This window comes from Dendropsophus ebraccatus, chromosome 3 (genome assembly GCF_027789765.1).
Source record: "Dendropsophus ebraccatus isolate aDenEbr1 chromosome 3, aDenEbr1.pat, whole genome shotgun sequence".
NCBI classification, from domain to species: Eukaryota; Metazoa; Chordata; class Amphibia; order Anura; family Hylidae; genus Dendropsophus; species Dendropsophus ebraccatus.
Window position 1 is genome coordinate 171614901 of NC_091456.1, and position 18818 is coordinate 171633718.

The window sequence follows — 18818 nt, forward strand, 5'->3', positions numbered from 1 at the left end:
GGACGATATATACAACAGTGGCAGGTGCGTCCCACAGAAAGGAGCTGGGAACATTGACTACACCAGTGGTTATATGCTGATCCGTACATTGAGACAAACCAATTTTCTAATGCTCTGTTGCTTTGAAAATAAAACAAGAAGCAACCTTCCAAAAAGTCTTAAAAATCTAGTATTTGTGTATATAGTAAAACAGGCCAAATTGTGCATCTCCATGGTTACAGACTACAAACAAATCTTATTTGTAGTCAGATACAAAGAGATTCAGATTTTTTTAGGGGTTGCTATTTCTACAATTTTTTTTTAGTATATTGAATAAATTCTTTACCTGTTCAAAGTCAGGTAACCAAGGGTTGGAAATTTTGGGCAATTCCCCCTTTGTTTTCATCTCCATCAAGGAACCATATACCCTTTACTGCCCTAGACCACTAGGGAATGTAAAATGAGCTCTGTAAATGCCTTGTGTGTAACTGCAACCAAGAATTTCAAGAAGATCTGTCTAATATTAACAAGGGAAGGCCTCTACTTTATTTGTTGCTTTGGGCTTTGTATTCTATAAAGCCGGCCCGAGGGTAATGTAGCCTTTCTATTACCAGCAGAATAATAGGAACCTGTATAATGGGTGATCTAGCTGCATGTTGGAAGGGACTGGAATGTCTTCTGATGGGATATAAGGAGACCTGTTTAGTCACGTGCAATCTTGTTTTCAATCTCTCTGCCAAAGTATGAAAACAATTTTCCCTGGAGCAGAAACATACCCCCCTAGAGCCCAATGTACCATAATAAATCCCACTGTAATCACGCTGGAAATATAAGCTATCTCTAAATATAAAAGAAATTCTATACACGTGTGTTCAGAGGAGACATGATCTTTTCTCATATTCTAGATTAACATCCATGTTCCCAAATTACAGCTGAAGACATACAGGGCCGGAGACTGTGACATAACTTCTCATTGATATCCATACACATGGGATAGCTATCATTCCCAACAGATAAACACTCATGAATGTTCATCTTGGCTGACAGCTATCGCTTTCATTTCCTCCATACACTTAAGTGCCTGGATTGGTGGAGCATTCATGTCATCTGAAAAGAGAGAAAAGGGGTAAGAGGCTGCCAGACTCCTTTGGTGGCAGCTTGTCTCCGAGAGAACAAAAGGATCGAGCATTTGATATCCAACATGCCCTGTTGGTAGAAAATCTGAAGATCTCCTTAGGGCTGTATTACATGGCACGATTTGAGGAGGAAGCGAGCATTGAACTGTCAGGTTAGCGCTCACTTCCTCTTCATGTACGGACGATAATTGTTTGGTGTAATAGGGCCTTAATACAGGCTATGTTTTTAGATTTGTCCCCCCCCCCCCCCCCCTTCTAATGTGTGAATGGGGGTTTTGGAATTTAGAAGCAAGCTTCAAACCCTTTGGCCCCGTTCCCACTGAGCAAAGCTAGCGGAATTCCGCGACGGAATTGTCCGCCGCGGAATGCCGTTAGCCTCCCGCTCATAATGAGTCTATGGGAGGCGCGCGCTGCTGCTCTGTACGCGCTGAAGAATGAACATGTTCATTCTTCAGCGCGGACAGGGCAGGAGCGCGCGCCTCCCATAGAGTCCCATTATGAGCGGGAGGCTAACGGCATTCCGCGGCGGACAATTCCGGCGCGGAATTCCGCTACCTTTGCTCAGTGGGAACGGAGCCTTTCTCTGCTGATCGAATTGCTGAATCTAAGGCTGCCTGGAAAACATGGAGACAGCCATAGGCTATGTATTTTTGCTCAGTATTTTGCAACCAAAACCAGGAGTGGATTAAAAACATGGAAAGGCTATGCTCACACACACTGGTGAAATTTAGCGTATGGTCATTTAATGCCAAATAATTGCCATTGTTTTAAAACAACGTCCATTGTTTTGAAATAACAACCGTTATTTGCCGTTAAAAGGTGGTCATAAACTAAATTTTAACAATGTGTGAAGATAGCCTGTGTTTTTAATCCACTCCTCGTTTTGGTTGAATAATACTGACCAAAATAATGAGCAAAAATTCTGTGGGGGAACATCAACAGCCAACAGTAATCAAATGCAGAGCATTCGGTTTCGAACAAAACTAGGGGTGCTCGAGATTCTGCAAATTTCAACTGTATACCTAATCTTCATAACTAGGCCAGGGGCACAACTAAAAATGCTGCATCTCACCGTAAAGTGTTAACAACATGCTGCCATGTGCTGAACAATGCCACAGATAGAGAAGCAGACGGAGGATGAATACAGCAGCTTCTGCAACCTCATGGTGATAGCCTATTTTGAAATCAGATGCTCTGCAACAGCTGTGGGAGCAGAGTAGGCAGGGTGAGGGTTGTGATTTAGAGCTGAGGGAAAGCAGTGCATTCTGGGAATTGTAGTACTGAGCAGCTTCTCAACCAGGAAATTCAGACTAAGACTAATCCTCTAAATAAATTGATTTTTGGTGGTGTCAGAACTGGGGCAGACAGGTTAGCAATGCTCTATGCTTCCTCAGCATGTATAGATTTTTTTACCTGATGTTGGAGTACCCCTTTAAGCAAAAACAACGTCACAGCAACCCAATTGTTTGTGGATTTCTGTGCAGCTTTTTCCTTCCCCATTAATGTCTGGGTGAAAAATTATCCTAGGAGAAATTTGCAACATAAATTGATAAAAAATTGATTAGAAATTGATCTGCACTGCAGGTAATGGATAATTCTCCCACATGAGATTTGTTACAATCTCCTCATAATCCGCCGTGTACAAATCTGCAAGGAGGATCCACTGCACGTTCCGCTGCATTTACCCTCATAGGGATGCCTTATGCCTGCCGTGTACTTCATCCTGAAGTCTATCATGGCTCGCTCCGTTCTGTCTGGAGTCCTTGGTAGTAAGAGAGCGGTGCGAGCTGTTGTATTGTGCGATCTCTCCTTAGTATGCCTTACGTATCCCTTCAGGCTCTCGCTTTCACACAGACACAGAAGCTTCTCATTACTTGTGGCTTTCCTGTAAACAGCCACAATAAAGGCCGTAAGCCACAGGATAAGATGTGGAGGATGAGATGATGATGTCCCTAGAGCCGCCTGCTTTATGGCTTGGTTTATTGCCTGCGACCTTTGCTTCTGACATGTTTCTATTGGGAGAACTCATCGGAAAGAACCGCTGTGTTATTCCAGCAGATGAAAGCTCAGAGACAACCGACGTCTTTATTTCATCTTAACTTAGCGCCGTCTGTACTAAGTCCGCTGCTGTACGGATATGTAATAGACCTACTTCATTCTATAGCTATTAAAGAGGGTTTGCAGCTTGATGACTCGTCCTCAGGATAGGTCATCAATATCTGATCCGTCTGATACCCAGCAACCCTGCTGATCCAAAGCTGCGGTGCCAGCATGCACCGTATAAGAAACTGGGTTATTGTAGCTCAACTCACATTCTCATCCATGGAAGCTGTGCTGCAGTACTCAGCATGGCCACTACACAATGTATGGCACTGTCTGCTTCAGCTTTGTTACCTGTGCATGCAGGAGCTGCAGTGAAAGGGGTTGTTCACCAAAACGTTATTTCTTTCAAACTGACTGGTGCCAGAAAGTGCCAGAGATTTGTAATCTACTTCTATTTAAAAATCTCCAGTCTTTCTGTACTTAACAGCTGCTGTATGTCCTGTAGGAAGTGGTATTCTTTCCAGACTGGATAGCAGGAGAGGTTTTCTATGGGTATTTGCTACTGTTCTAGACAGTTCTTGACATGGACAGAGGCGGCAGCAGAGAGCAATTTGTTAGTCTGGAAAGAAAACAGCACTTCCTGCAGGACATACACTTCCACTTCCTGGCACCAGTTGATTTGAAAGAAAACCCCTTGAACAGCTGTTCAGCACAGATATTGGATGTCCGACCTTCATTGACCTGTTTAGAGCATTAATGAAAAAGTTTATTAGCGTTATAAAGACTGGATAGGTAACAATCGATATTGGGGTTCCTGTACCGGGGGAGCACTAGTCTTCATGTTTCGTATGATGTTGAGGGTGAAAACGATCAGGCATGTTGGATTCAACTGCCTGATCCTGTCGTTTTGAAAAGATCAACCAGTGCCAGAAATGTCTGGCAGCAGCTTAGTCCTCTTCTTTCCATAGACTACACATGAACATTTTAGATTTGCCAAAAATATATGTACATGGGGAGATCAGGAGAGAGAGCTGTCAACCAGACAAAGGTTTGGCCAACAGTTATTGAAAGTGTATGATCACCTTAAAGGGAACGTGTCTTCAGAAAATGAAGACAAATCCAATCAACTGATGTAAGAAAGTTATACAGACTTGTAATTAACTTCTTTCTAAAATTTCCAGTCTTCCAGTACTTATGAGCTGCTGTATGTCCTGTGGGAAGTGGTGTATTCTTTAGAGTCTGACACAGGGCTCTCTACTGCCACCTCTGTCCATGTCAGGAACTGCCTAGAGAAGTAGCAAATCCCCATAGAAAACCTCTCCTGCTCTGGACAGTTCCTGACATGGACAGAGGTGGCAGCAGAGAGCACTGTGTCAGACTGTAGAGAATACACCCCTTCCTGCAGGACATAAAGCAGTTGATAAGTACCCAAATACTTGAAATTTTTAGATAGAAGTAAACTACAAATCTGTATTACTTTCAGACACTAGTAGATTACATTTTTTTCCTGCCAGAGTACCCCTTTGAATCAAGTTTTTATGTTAAACATATTTTTTTTTTAGGATTTTTTTGGTGATGTTTTTTCTAACCAATAGATAGAGAAGGTATTAGATGAAGCTCACAGCTCAGCCCTCACCCTTCCTTTGGAATCACCCCTTCAAAGGTCAGAGAATGCCCGGTAATGTTTGCCATTCATTTCAATGGCACAGCTTCTGTCTGTTGTCCATAGGCCTTGCTGTAAAGCATATCACTAAATGCTGCAAATAGAAGCCATTTTCTAGTATCTCACTCTGACCAGTAAACCCCCCCCCCCCCCAAAAAAAAAAACCCAAACAAAAACAAAACTAGGTGATCCTTTCCCTTTAAGAGACATTGATGCTTTGAGTGTATATATCAATGTATTGGAGCCTACAAATTTCCATCAAAAATGCTCTGCAGCTGGATCTCAGGAACAGACCATGTACGGCCAATATGGAAGACCTTTCTGCAAATCTTGATGGTTCCGTGACTATCCTCCCATTGCTTTATTCCCCATTTCCTCGCAATCCCTGACACCGTGCCTCTGTCTACATAATGAAAGAAAGATGCAGCAGAAATGCCTTTTGAGCCTTTCCAGAGTCTGTACTTTTTATTTCGGCAGCTCACTTTCCAGCTAATATTAAATGGTATTTGTACAGGAACAATAAAAAACACATGTCCCTCCTCAGTTTTCTTTGCTCTCATGCACATATAGTTTTTTTTTTTTCTCCAAAAGCCAAGCAGATGATGATGATGATATCCAGCGGGACTCGGCTTCATGTCCGTACAGCAGCCGCTCTCTATTGTGTGCAGAGATAGGAGGTTCATATCCTGCAACCTGGGAAGAGTTTTATGGCCCAGAGTCCATCCAGGTGCTGTCAATCTGTACACTTTTATATAACAGAAAGTGTCTCGTAAACACATGACTACCTGAAAAGATATACTACCGAAAAATACATTGCAAATGTAGAATATAAAGTGCTTACACGCTGCCCCCTACATACTACATATAGGAAAACTCTTCATTATCAGCATAAACACTGATCAGTACAGGATAAGTAATGTAATGTATGTTCACAGTGACCCCACCAGCAGAATAGTGAGTGCAGCTCTGGAGTATAATATAGGATGTAACTGAGGATCAGTACAGGATAACTAATGTAATGTATGTACACAGTGACCTCACCAGCAGAATAGTGACTGCAGCTCTGGGGTATAATACAGGATGTAACTCAGGATCAGTACATGATATGTAATATAATATATGTACACAGTGACCCCACCAGCAGAATAGTGACTGCAGCTCTGGAGTATAATACAGGATGTAACTCAGGATCAGTACAGGATAAGTAATATAATATATGTACACAGTGACCCCACCAGCAGAATAATGAGTGCAGCTCTGGAGTATAGTCAGGGGCGGATTAACTTTACCAAAGGCCCCGACTGTTCACCAGGCCTGGGCCCCCCACTCCACTCTAAATATGGCAGCACTAGCATGGTGTTCATGGTACAGTATAGATAATGTCATGATGCCCTAATTTGAGCAAAATTGCAGTAAAATAGCAGTGGGTTTTTTTTTCCTGGCAGAACTGTACCACTAACAGTATAAGTCATTTTGGATTGCCAAGGGCCCCCCAGGAGCTCAGGGCATCGGGCTACCGCCCGAAACGGACCTATTATAATCCGCTTCTGAGTATAATGCAGGATGTAACTCGGCATCAGTACAGGATAAGTATGTATGTACACAGTTACCCCACTAGCAGAATAGTGATTGCAGCTCTGGAGTATAATACAGGATTTAACTCAGGATCAGTACAGGATAAGTAATGTAATATATGTACATAGTGACCTCACCAGTAGAATAGTGAGTGCAGCTCTGGAATATAATGCAGGATATAACTCAGGATCAGTACAGGATCAGTAATGTAATATGAGTCCATACTGGGCATTCTTGATCACTGATATTGGAACACTGATATAAACAATCTGTCTGGGAATTTTCTGAGGACGTTCTTTCAAGGAAAGAGTTTCCTAAACAAAAGATCACTCCTCTGACTATGGGATGAAGCAGCAGCCCTCTTTCCAAGGTGATACAGACATTAGTTGGATAAAACCAGTGTTTGTTACTAAACTTTACCTTTCAGCTGTTTCTATTTTTCAGTGTATATAATAAGCTTAAAGGGGTATTCCCAACCCAATTACATATAGTTATACTTGTAGGACTTATCATGTTAAATATATGATCAATTTTATTAATTTAACAAACTTGTCTTCTCTTGATATGTCCTCTAAGTTTTACTTTGTTGGATGAGATGGGAATAGCCCTTTAATTCTGGTGTAGAGAACCTTTCAGAGAGAGGACTCTTTATAATGTAATTACCTTAGTTTTACATCCTTTTTATTTAAAGGTGAAATGCAGTATAAACAGTATAGTGGCGGTCTTTCTTGTGGCTTCTGTACGGTCTCTGTTCTCGGAGGAATGTGCTGTCGCTGTGAATTTGTGTAATGTAGAACAGAGTAGGATGCATGAAAAGAACAAGCCTTCTATTGCTGTGTATTACCGAAAGTCTTTCGAGAAAGTGATGTCTTTATCTTCTATTACTTGAAGATGTCAGAGCAAGAAATGGATGAAGCTATCTCTCGTACGACCCATCGTGAGAGCAGGGATCCAGGGAATCCTCATGTGGCAGGCAAGTCAATGATATCCCCATTAGTTACAATGCAACAAGGAGGTGACAGCACAAGGGGTCGCATTCACACCTTGTAGATCAGTGCAGCTTTCTTTCCCATTTTTAAGATGTCTGGTTGCTGTTCAGTGTCTAAGGGTCCATTTACACAGATTATTTGCCAAAGATTTGAAGCTAAAGCCCGAAACAGACTATAAACAGAGATCAGATCATAAAGGAAAGACTGAGATTTCTCTTCTTTTAAAATCCATTCCTGGCTTTGGCTTCAAATCTTTGGCAGATAATCTGTCAGATAATCTTTCTGTGTAAATGGACCCTAAAATGTTTCTATTCACTGACAGCAAGGAAAGCACAGATCTTGAAAACAGGAGGGAGCTGAAACATGAACATTTTATTATGTAAGGCCACATCGACACGTCAGTATATTTTCAAGGAAGAATTTCACACTCAGCAATTTTTTGTTCTGCAGTCCGCTAAATAATCTCTGCAGCGCATCCATAGTGTACATCGTATGCTCCGTATTTTTTACAGATCCGCAAATGTTAATAAGGCCTCGGTGTTTTGCACCTAGGGCCATGTTTTGTCATATGCCTTTACAGTCTCTGTCAATTTCATTTGCTTTTTATATTAAAATTCCTATTATATCCCCAGGCCTTCATTCCAAGAGCCCATCGCCTACTGTAAAACCGAAGCAAGGAGACGGACAAGCCCCGCTTAGCTGGACAATGAAACGTTTCCTGGAGCCGGCTAGTCGGGTGAGAGCATTAATAGTCATGCAGATTATATGGCCCCTAAAGGTCCCCAAACACTGTATCCCATACACTTAATACACAATATACTTTATATTTATGCCTACCCCATACACTTAATACACAATATACTTTATATTTATGCCTATCCCATACACTTAATACACAATATACTTTATATTTATGCCTACCCCATACACTTAATACACAATATACTTTATATTTATGCCTACCCCATACACTTTATACTCCATACACTTTATATGTTTGCCTACCCCATACATTTTATACTTATGGGTACCCCATACACTTTATACACAATATACTTTACACTTACGCATACTCTATACACGTTATACACTTTATATGTAGCATATTCTATACACCATACACTATATACTTATGTTTACTCCATACACTTTATATGTATACATACACTATACACTTTATACTTGCGGTGGGTTCCGCTATCAGTATAAAGTGTATGGTGCTCTCCTGAGGCTCCACCAACAGATGATGTCAGTGGAGATAGGGGGTCAAACATTATGTAAAATCACTGCTGGACCCCTTTGTTCTCGGAGAGGAAAGGAGAAACGGCAGCATGTGAAAGATCACTAAACTACAGCCCCTGACCCCCATGTCTGTGCTTCATCCTAACAGGGCTCTGTAAGTTCTGAAGGGGAGCTGTCCCAGTACTTCTCCCAGGACGCCCCCAGCCAGTCGTCTTTATCGGACACCGTGGTGACTGGTTCTAGTGACGAAGAGCAGCTGCGGGCGAGGAGTGCGAGCAACTCAATGGAGGAGAACACTGCTCCTTTCAGCGCTGCCAGTAAGATTTCCTTCAATATCTTAAACAGGCTTTGTGTATGGCTGATAAATCTGTCATGTACTTAATGCTTACAGTGCACCTGGCATCCGCTCACTGAAGTATGATACCCCTGACCCAGAAATCTCTTTCAGCCTCAGTACAAACACTCACTGTTACAGTGCACCATCTCTCAGTGCTTGGTACCCTACATACAACCATAGTGACATATAATGGTTTGCATATTGGACTGCCATCACTACCTGCTATGTCAGAGCGAAGGCCCCAGGTGCTGAGTGGGATTGCAACTTGCACCCGCCTTCATAGGTGTAAAGTCAGCTCACAGTTTATTGAGTATCTAATGTTCCAGGAATATTGGGATCCCTGTCAATGTTGGGAAAAAATCAGACCCATCTATGAAATGAAATATATAATCTAGTGCAAAACTTTAAGACCCAGCATGCTAGCTACAGGGTATGCTGGAGGGCAATAAGTTGAGGAATGCTTATTTAGAATAGTGTAATCTGAACTATATTACAAATTCCTTCTAATCATTTTGTGTGAGTTACACTCATGGATGAAAATTTTCTGGCATAAGAGAAGTTGTCACAAGTATCAGGAAAAAAATTCTGAAAACTCTTAAATGGTTACTCCAGCAATTTTTTTTAATAATTTAAATCAACTGGTTTCAAAAACTTTATATAAATTTGTAATTTAATTTTATTTCAAAATCTCCAGTCTTCCAGTACAGCTGCTGTATGTCATGCAGGAAGTGGTGTATTCTTTTGAGTCTGCCACAGTGCTCTCTGCTGCCACCTCTGTCCATGTCAGGAACTGTCCAGAGCAGGAAAGGTTTTCTATGGGGATTTGCTGCTGCTCTGGACAGTTCCTGACATGGACAGAGGTGGCAGCAGAGAGCACTGTGTCAGATTAGAAAGAAAACACCACTTCCTGTAGGACATACTGCAGCTGATAAGTACTGGAACACTGAAGATTTTTAAAAAGTAAATTACTAACCTGTCTAACTTTCTGACACCAGTTGATTTGAAAGAAAACATTTTTCAACAGAGTATCCCTTTAAGAATCTCCCCCCCCCCCCTAATTATAACTGAATGGAAAAAAAATCTCATTATAAGCCAAGTGTGAACTGATATATATTCATGGTGTTTACCTCTTTGCAACTCACGGATGCCATGTGAGCTGTAAGGGGCCCTCACATAAATTAGCAGTACTATTGCGGTTTCCATGAATTAGTGCCAATCCCCAAACATTTTCTTGGAAACAATACTTGTTGTCTGAATCTACTCGCTGCCCGCCAGACTCCTATGATTTTCTTAGGGTACAGAACGTTTGTCCGTGAACAATTACAGACAATAAAACTATAGAAATTAAATAAAAACAGTCAAACACATAGCTATAAAAAGGATAAATGAATACACAGATTTAGGGTATAACCATCAGCCGCCTCCTTTAGGTTCCAGATTTGCTGCTTAAATTGTATAAGAGTAGCATTTAGCTGATATTGCTAGAAGGATGCCCCCTACAGTACCGAGGAGGAGAACTGAATAACAAAATGTGGTATCGCGGTCCAGCACCATTCACTATATATACTAAACACAGCCTGCTTGGGCGCTGTTTCTGGCGAGTAACAGGGAACCAACCTAGGGAACAATTCACATTGGGCTTGGAGGACCTAATTTACATGGCTCACACTATATCGGACACACATACACCACTACACTTCCTTCTTTTTCATGACAGCATCCTGGAAAACACTGCATCTGAGCAGCCACATTTTCAAATAAGAAAGCCAATTTTATTATCATATATATATATATATATATATATATATATATATATATATATGATATTTATTTATTTACAGTATTTTCCTGCGTATAAGACTACTTTTTGACCCAGGAAAATCTCACGAGTCAGGAGTCGTCTTATAGGGCTGGTGCTGAAAAACTTTGGACTGGAGAATCTGCGTTTTGCGGCATATGGTGGGAAGCTCAAAAACGTCCACATCTCTGCCGTATGCGGTGACTGTATGAATGGCAGAGCAAGCTGTAGGCGTCCGGGATATGGAAAAAAGATACAGTAGAGTGGTGCTGTGCCCAGAAAAACACACACCTTCCATCCATCTGGCCCGCCCTTGTATCCTACCGGTATTACTGTACCTCCTTCTCTGCCTCTCAGATCTCACTGCTGTCTGATGTTTCTTTTTATTAAACTTTATTTGGAGTGCGCTGGAAGAGGGATAGTCTTAAGCCCCTATTCCACAGGCCGACTTGAGGAGCAAACGAGCGCTGTCAGTGCTGGTTTGCTCCTCGTTCCCCGCTCACTGCCGCTGCCATTCCACGCGGCAGCAGCGAGTGGGTGAGTCTGGGGAGGGCCGGGGGGGGGCTGCCCGGGTGATCGCTAGATCGTCCAGGCAGCCCATAGCATACAGCAGCGTCTGCTGCCGCCGCTCCTATTCCGCGGAGCGACGGCAGCAGATTGTTGCTTTATCAGTCGTTTGAAAAAACAAAGGACTGCAACAATCAGCTGACATGAACGATGTTGGCTGATCGTGGCCTTCTATTCCACGGGATGATTATTGGCCGTAACGGCCGATAATCGTTCCATGGAATAGAGCATTTATACAGTGAGTATATCCCAAACTCTATGCCAAACTCAAAAGTTGGGAGTCGTCTTATACGCCAGAAAATACGGTATTATTATTTTATTTTATCTTTTTTTAATTCTCTAACTTTAATAAATGTTTGTATTTCTACACATAAAGAAACCGGGACAGCAAAATGTCAAGGTTCAGCATGCCTGTCTCTGAGAAACAGCCAAATGCAAAGTCCTGGAACCAAACCTGTGGCCTCTAGGCAGTCCAGCGTTGACGGAAGCCCCCAGTGCGTAAGAAGCCCCCTCCAGAGACAGCGGAGAATCATCTGTTATGACGACGATGAGGGAAGCGAAGAAGACGATTTTGGTAAGAAAGAAGACAGACGCTTCTGCGATACTAAGAAAAAGAATGCGGATGAGGATTCTGGGATTGTGATGACCACCTCCTCCTTGGATGTGGATGAAGAGGTCCAGTCCGATGACTTGCCCTTAAGTATTATCTGTGAGGCAGGGTCGTCCATGTGCGGCAGCTCTGTGGAGTCTGAGGAGTCACAGGAGCATACGGCAGACGTGCCCTTCTATGCTGTGAAGTCTTTTGAATACTCGGGTAAGACTGATGTACGTCCCAATACCTTGGGAATAACAGACCCGTTAGAGAGTCAGAACGAAAATAAGAGGTCCCCCAAACTGGAACATAAAGCTGTGACCCGCGTCAAGAGCATGATGAGCACCGAGACGCCCAACTCCTCCAAGCAAAAAAGTGATGACAGCAAACCATCTCCGAAACCCACAAAGATGGCTCCAGCAGTGAAGAAGCCAGAAGGAGCCGAGGTGCCGAGCAAAGCTAATACAGAAACTGTGGAGCTACTATGTAGTAAATACGAGTCTGTTGGCTTAGATCTGGAAATCAAAGAATCTCCTGTAAGAATTATCATAGCTGGGCTGAGACTGCATGGAGAAACAGATAAGGTAAGCTAGTACTGGCTAAACAGGTTGTTTCTTATTGGACAGTATGACAGTATGCATAATAACATTATGCATCACCAGCAGAATAGTGAGTGCAGCTCTGGAGTATAATACAGGATGTAACTCAGGATAAGTACAGGATAAGTAATGTATGTGCACAGTGACCCCACCAGCAGAATAGCAAGTGCAGCTCTGGAGTATAATGCAGGATGTAACTTAGGATCACTACAGGATAAGTAATGTAATATATGTACACAGTGACCCCACCAGTAGAATAGTGAGTGCAGCTCTGGAGTATTATAATAATTTTGTAAAATGATAGCTAAGGGTGAATATGCACTATATTAATCACCATATATATTATGTTTCATTGGAATAATATGTTTAGTAGTAATAGAAATATTAAGCAGCCTTCTTTTTGTTTGTTATACCAATAGGAATCTATGGGGAAGTTAGCTCCTGGCGATGAAATTCTGTCAATCAATGGTGTCCGTGTGAGTGATATGTCCTATCAGGAGACCTGTGACTATGTCCAGTGCTTACCTTCAGCGGTAACTCTGGAAGTCCGAAAGCCAATATCAGGTATTTAGCTATTAGAGAAACAGATATCTTTTATTTATCTATCTATCTATCTATCTATCTATCTATCTATCTATCTATCTATCTATCTATCTATCTGTACTTCTCCTGGTTCACTATAATATTTAGAACAGCCACTTTCTGGGGGGCCCGAGAGCTCAGTGTGACAACCAAGGTATGTCCTGGGAACACTGTTATAAATCATCAGGGATATGTTATTACAGTCAGTTCTGAAATGTTTTCACCATCTCATTACATACCATCTGGATTATAATCTATGAAATTCCCCATTCGATAACTGCCTTTGATGTCTCTTGGAAAATGATCAGGAATTCTATAGGGGCAGAAAAAAAACCTACCCCTAGACTAAGCTTGTGCTGCAGTATTCGGCTTCATCCTTGGAATACTCTGTATGTACGTTCATCTGGTTTCATTAAATCTTCACTTAATGTCATTACCTGCGGTGTCTATAAATGAGCTGATACTTTCTGTAGCGCTCCAAGCTATATTGCCTTTGGCTTGTCAAATCAGGGGGATGAAATGTTTGGAGAAAGCGTTTAGTATGCAGTGCTGGGCCCTTGCCGGAGGCTCAAGCTCATGATTAGAAAAAAAAAACTTGTTAGTGTGGCTGGAAATCTGATTTCTCAACTATTTTTCCTTTCCTGGTGGAAACAGAAAAAGAAAGTCCTTAAAGGGATGTGTGATACGAGTATGATTTACTATTTGAATCAAAACTATATATTTTTTAAGAATTCAGCTTTTTTTTTTTTTTGTAAGGGCCCTTTTACACTAAACAATTATCGGTTGTACTTGGCCGATTATCGGATATTCCGGACGATAATCATTTGGTGTAATAGATATTATTAAAATGCAATGATGTAGTTGTAGGTGTAGTTTGTAGTTATATCCTTAGAGTGGGGTGGTCTTGAGAACTGGAAGGGAACTACTGCCCCCAGAGCACTGATCCACCCCAGGTAGCCCTGTCCCCAGTGCTCCAAACTGCCCATTTAGCTGAAAGATATTACGACAAACTACACAAAACTTACCTTTATCCTTAGTCCCCTGTGCACAAAAGGGGTCATATACGTCATTTTCATCTAACTTTCTAATAGTATCCGTTTAAGAAGTATATGATAGTGGCTGTGATCTAGCCCTGTTTTTGAAGCCTTGCTGTTCACATTGTCAGGTGCTGAGTCCACTATTTGTACTTTGCCTTTGCAATTTTCAACCCTATTATTTAGACCAACTTTGATATCAAATTTTCCCTCTAATAAAGTAAGTAGTGATTCTACAAAATGTGAGCTCTTCAACAATTATAGGGGAACCTCCTATTTGGTTTGGTACAATTCATGTAATTTGCAGTTTCCTCGAAAATACAGTATTGAGTGCCAATGATAGTGCTAAATCTATCAACATTTTGTTGGATAGATAGAAAAAATTTGGTAACGTACACTCCATTGACCATTAACATAATCTATTTATTTATTTTTTGTTACAGCTGTCGACAGGTTGTCTCACATTATCATGGCATCAGGAGCAGATACGAGCAGACCTGACCAAAAAGAGGTGGCATCAGGTGGAAAATCACACGACTTTCCAATGGTTGACTCTACAGTATTTCCTAAACTGGCAACAAAGGAGGATCCACTGCGAGCCAATTATTGTTCCTCACCAGGTCATTGTGGTGACAATCCCGTCACTGATATCGATGACTTCATTAACAACGTGCCAGATTGTGAATCTGTTCATCAACCTAAAGCCGGGTTAAACCAAAGTGACAGCATGGATGCTAATACGATTCCAGAACAAATTACTTCCCGTCAACCTGATATCAGTCATCTTGAGCAGTCTAGTAGATCTACAATCACTCCAATGGGGGCCTTGGGTAACCACTTGGGTTTTTCTATTTTGGACTCGATTCCCATGGAAAATACCATAGCCATTAATAAATGCAGCTTGAGTAATTACTGTAGAAATTTTGGCAGCCTTGTTTCCGAAGACTTTTCACTATCTGAAAAATTTGAAAGTAGCTCTTTTGATATTTCTACTTCTATGTACGGAGCTGCGGATGACTCTGACAGCGAATCTATACTGGAAATCCCTTCAGATTCTACAAGTGAATTGATCTCATCCCTTCAAAACCAATCTTTTGTGTCGGAAACCCAGACCACCACTGATTCTGAAGAGGAGCAAATTGAAATATGTTGTGGTTCCAAAAAGAATGATATTGACATTCTGGGGACATCCCCATTTTATCCATCAGTACAGATTAATAGCGCTCATGAACATAGGAAATTGGATATAGCTTCACCATCTGTCGCTAGTCTTGAGACCTTGAGTCATGGTACAATGTCCATAAAGGAGGAGGGTGCTGGAATCATCTTAGATAGGACTCTTATAGATACTTTACTTCAGGAAGATTATCAGGAACATAATGATCATTGTGCCTTAAATTTAGAAGATCGGGGAAAGGAAGTAATGAGTACAAATAAGACAACGGTGCCTTTATGTAGTGATACCATGGACACTAATACTCCGTTCGGTATAAGTGCTCACAGTGTGGTGGAAACAGGGTCCACATGTGTTGACTGTAAAATATCTGATGGAAATGATGAAAAAAGGCCCAGTGTTTGTTCTCAAGAATCTATTGCTGTCACCAAATCCTCTTCTACAAGCAAACAGAACCAGTCACTTAAAGGGGAAAAAGACCTAAAGGGAAAAATAGAGACAAAAGCAAGCAAAAGCTTAACAATGAAAACTTCTAATGTCCCAACTACAAAAGTACATAATGAAAATAAAAGGTCGCTGGGTAGTAACATTGAAATGCTTAGTGCTCAGATGCCTAAACCAGGACCCAAGTTGAAAGGTCTCTGCATTAAAAGCAGGAACAGACCCAACACTGATCCAGCAAGAGCGAACCCTAGCAGGACTGAGAGTCATGACTACAGAAAGTCATCCCCGCAGCCATCACCTAAACTTCTTCATAAGAGGTCCACCATGACAGATGTCCTCTCTTCTACAAAAGAGATGAGCACCAGGAGTCCAAAAACTTATGACTATGAACAAAAAAACAAGCCTTTAACATCTCTACCGAAAGCTGATTCCTATTCAGCTTCAAGCCCCAAGACAAATACTCAGTCGAATTCTAATGGAATGAAAAAAAATCCACTTGAAAGACAGCTAGAGAATAGTTCCTCAGTAAACATTGCTAGCGTGCATATGGAAAAAGGTCTGGAAAATGGATCAGACCATCAGGGAGCGAGTATGAGGGATTGTGCTAACAGAGATACGGACACAGTAGGTGACGGCAAATTAAGACGAAGCCTAAATGGACTTTGTAGGAACCTCACTACACCAAAAAATGTGACCCAACATTCTGAAGAACAGTTAGAAAACCTAGATGTTCAGCGCACCTTTATGGAAGTAAAATTATCACCTTCCCTGTCAAGTGGACATCAAATTTCATGTAAAAATAAAATTCCTAATAAAAGTGATATTCCCAGCAATAGTGAATTTGCTCTGGTTTTTAAATCCCCCAAACACAAGCCAGAGACCAACCTTACAGAGAAGCCCCCCAGTGGGTCCAAGTCCGTGACGAGAACATATTCTATGCCTCTACAACTCCCCAGTGTCACGGACCTGGACATGGTCCATGAAAAAGAAAGCCTCTCAGATCATCTGGTTTCACCAGTATCAGATCAAAGTATGGATGACTGCATTGCTCAAGAGGTTTGTAAAGAAACTTTAGAGAAACACGACACCAAAGGGAAGAACTCCCTAAGAAGCGACGTGTTAAGAACTATTAAGAGAAACTATTACTATGAACTTAACTGGCCCCATGAAACTCCTTCATCTCTGACTGTCAAGCAAAGGATTAAGTCGTTCGAAAATCTTGTAAATTTCGACAAAAGTGTCATGAAGGTGATTGAAATTAATAACACTCCGTTCTCTAGCAAGCCCCCTCTAAGTAGAAGATCTTCAGGTTCTGTGACCCTGCACCCCCAATCCAATGAGAACTCTAAAGTTTTAAGACGTAGTTTAAGTTCTTGTTGTGACAACCAAAGCGAAGTGTCCTTAGCATCACAAATCAAAAAATCTCCATCAAGTGTGGCCTTAACTTGCACTGACAAAATGCCCGTTGACCCCGTAAAGGAAGATCCAGCACCCAAATCCACCAGGACTGAGAAAGCCGAGCCCTCTGTACAAGGTGTGCAGGTTAGGAAAAGCAGGACAACACCAAGCCATATACGGCCATCTTTGTCTCGCTCGAAACTGCGGGAGCTGAGAGCCCTGAGCATGCCAGACCTTGACAAACTGTGCAGTGAGGATTTCTCCATAGAATCAAAGTCTCCGCAGTATAAAACAGAACTTGAAATTACGCCTACAAGAGTGCTTGGAACTGACACATCTGCTTGCATAAGCTCCAGGGACAATAGCTGCGGGACCACTGGGTATGATAGTGAAATGGTTCAGGATGGGGAACTCACAAGAAGATCCTGGTCCGTCAGGTGAGACTTTTTGCCATTTTACAGGTCACATTTTTGGAATATATGTATCTACTATAGGGAGTCCTGGAAAACATGGATAAGGCTATAGGTTGTATCCATGTTTTCGTGGCATCCAACTTTTCTATCTGCTTGGAGTCAAATTCCGAGCGTTGGGGCTTTGCCAGAGCCCGGAAGTTTGATCATCGCTACTCCTGACGCCCATATTCATGTATGCACGTTTGGTTCAGACGAGCATACTTATATTTTCTATATGAGCCTATAAGTCCATACAGGCTGTGCCCTGTACTTGAACCATTGGAGGGCTTGAAAGGAGGCCATGTCTTTATTACTGTCCTCCAATAAAACTTATATTGTGTTGTAGTGGGTGAGGTTGAAGCGCCAGTAGTGGGTTCTCTAACGAGTCACTAGATTAACCCTTTATTGGTATTCCAATCCAAGTGCACCTGTCTCAGGATATAGTTATAACTGTATAGATATAGCTAAAAGAATTCCACCAACTTCACAGCAGTTATCTTGAAAATGTTGCACTTGGACTGATGGTAAGGGTTGAGGCTGTTTCCAATCACATTGAGTATAACCCCTTGACATTTCTGCTCGTCTGCTTCTCCAAAGTACAAATCCATATCACTTGCCCAGACACGATCCAGGTAAATCATTTTGGAGATTTTGAGTTGGAAAATATCTTAAAGTAATTCTCTGCCAGGTTGTCATTCCATCTGATGATCTGTTTGTGTTTAGCTTGGATCAGCTCATCGTCTCCACCAGGGACCAACAAAAGCTGCAGGCTGTTTTGACTTCTGTAGAATCCAGATCTGATATTATCGCACTGATTCAAGAAGCGAAAACGCAAGTTGAGGTGAGCGACACTGGTTTACTCATATTGCATATCATAGAAGCCAGATAAATTCTGGTTGCAAAATAACCTGGTAGGGCAATGTGAGTTGAGGAAAACGTGTCAGGGTGTAATCTGTATTGTTGAGACTTGAATATGATCCCACAGATGCCCATAGACTTTATAGTAAGGTAAGCCAAACCCTGTTTAACATATGTATATGAAAAGTATATGAAGACTTCCCAACTCTCCATCAACAGATAGGGCCATTTGTGATGGATTTATGCAGCCTGGTCATTTTGTACTCGGAAGGATAAGCCTCTGGCTGCAACATAACCTTTACCAAACACACGATCTTTTGGCTATGCTAGGGGTTTATGTGTATGGAGAGGTCTGG

General features: G+C 41.7%; 1 protein-coding gene across 6 annotated transcripts in view; it reads left to right on the forward strand.

Annotated features, from left to right (window-relative positions):
* The window catches only part of PDZD2 (PDZ domain containing 2), a 214013-nt gene that overhangs the window by 166597 nt on the left and 28598 nt on the right, over nt 1-18818 (forward strand). For all 6 annotated transcript variants that reach the window (XM_069963138.1, XM_069963141.1, XM_069963139.1 and 3 more), the window contains 7 exons: nt 7288-7369; nt 8018-8121; nt 8776-8944; nt 11706-12505; nt 12940-13084; nt 14580-17589; nt 18328-18445. In XM_069963138.1, coding sequence (XP_069819239.1) covers nt 7288-7369; nt 8018-8121; nt 8776-8944; nt 11706-12505; nt 12940-13084; nt 14580-17589; nt 18328-18445 — 4428 coding nt within the window. The remainder of the gene's footprint in view (nt 1-7287; nt 7370-8017; nt 8122-8775; nt 8945-11705; nt 12506-12939; nt 13085-14579; nt 17590-18327; nt 18446-18818) is intronic.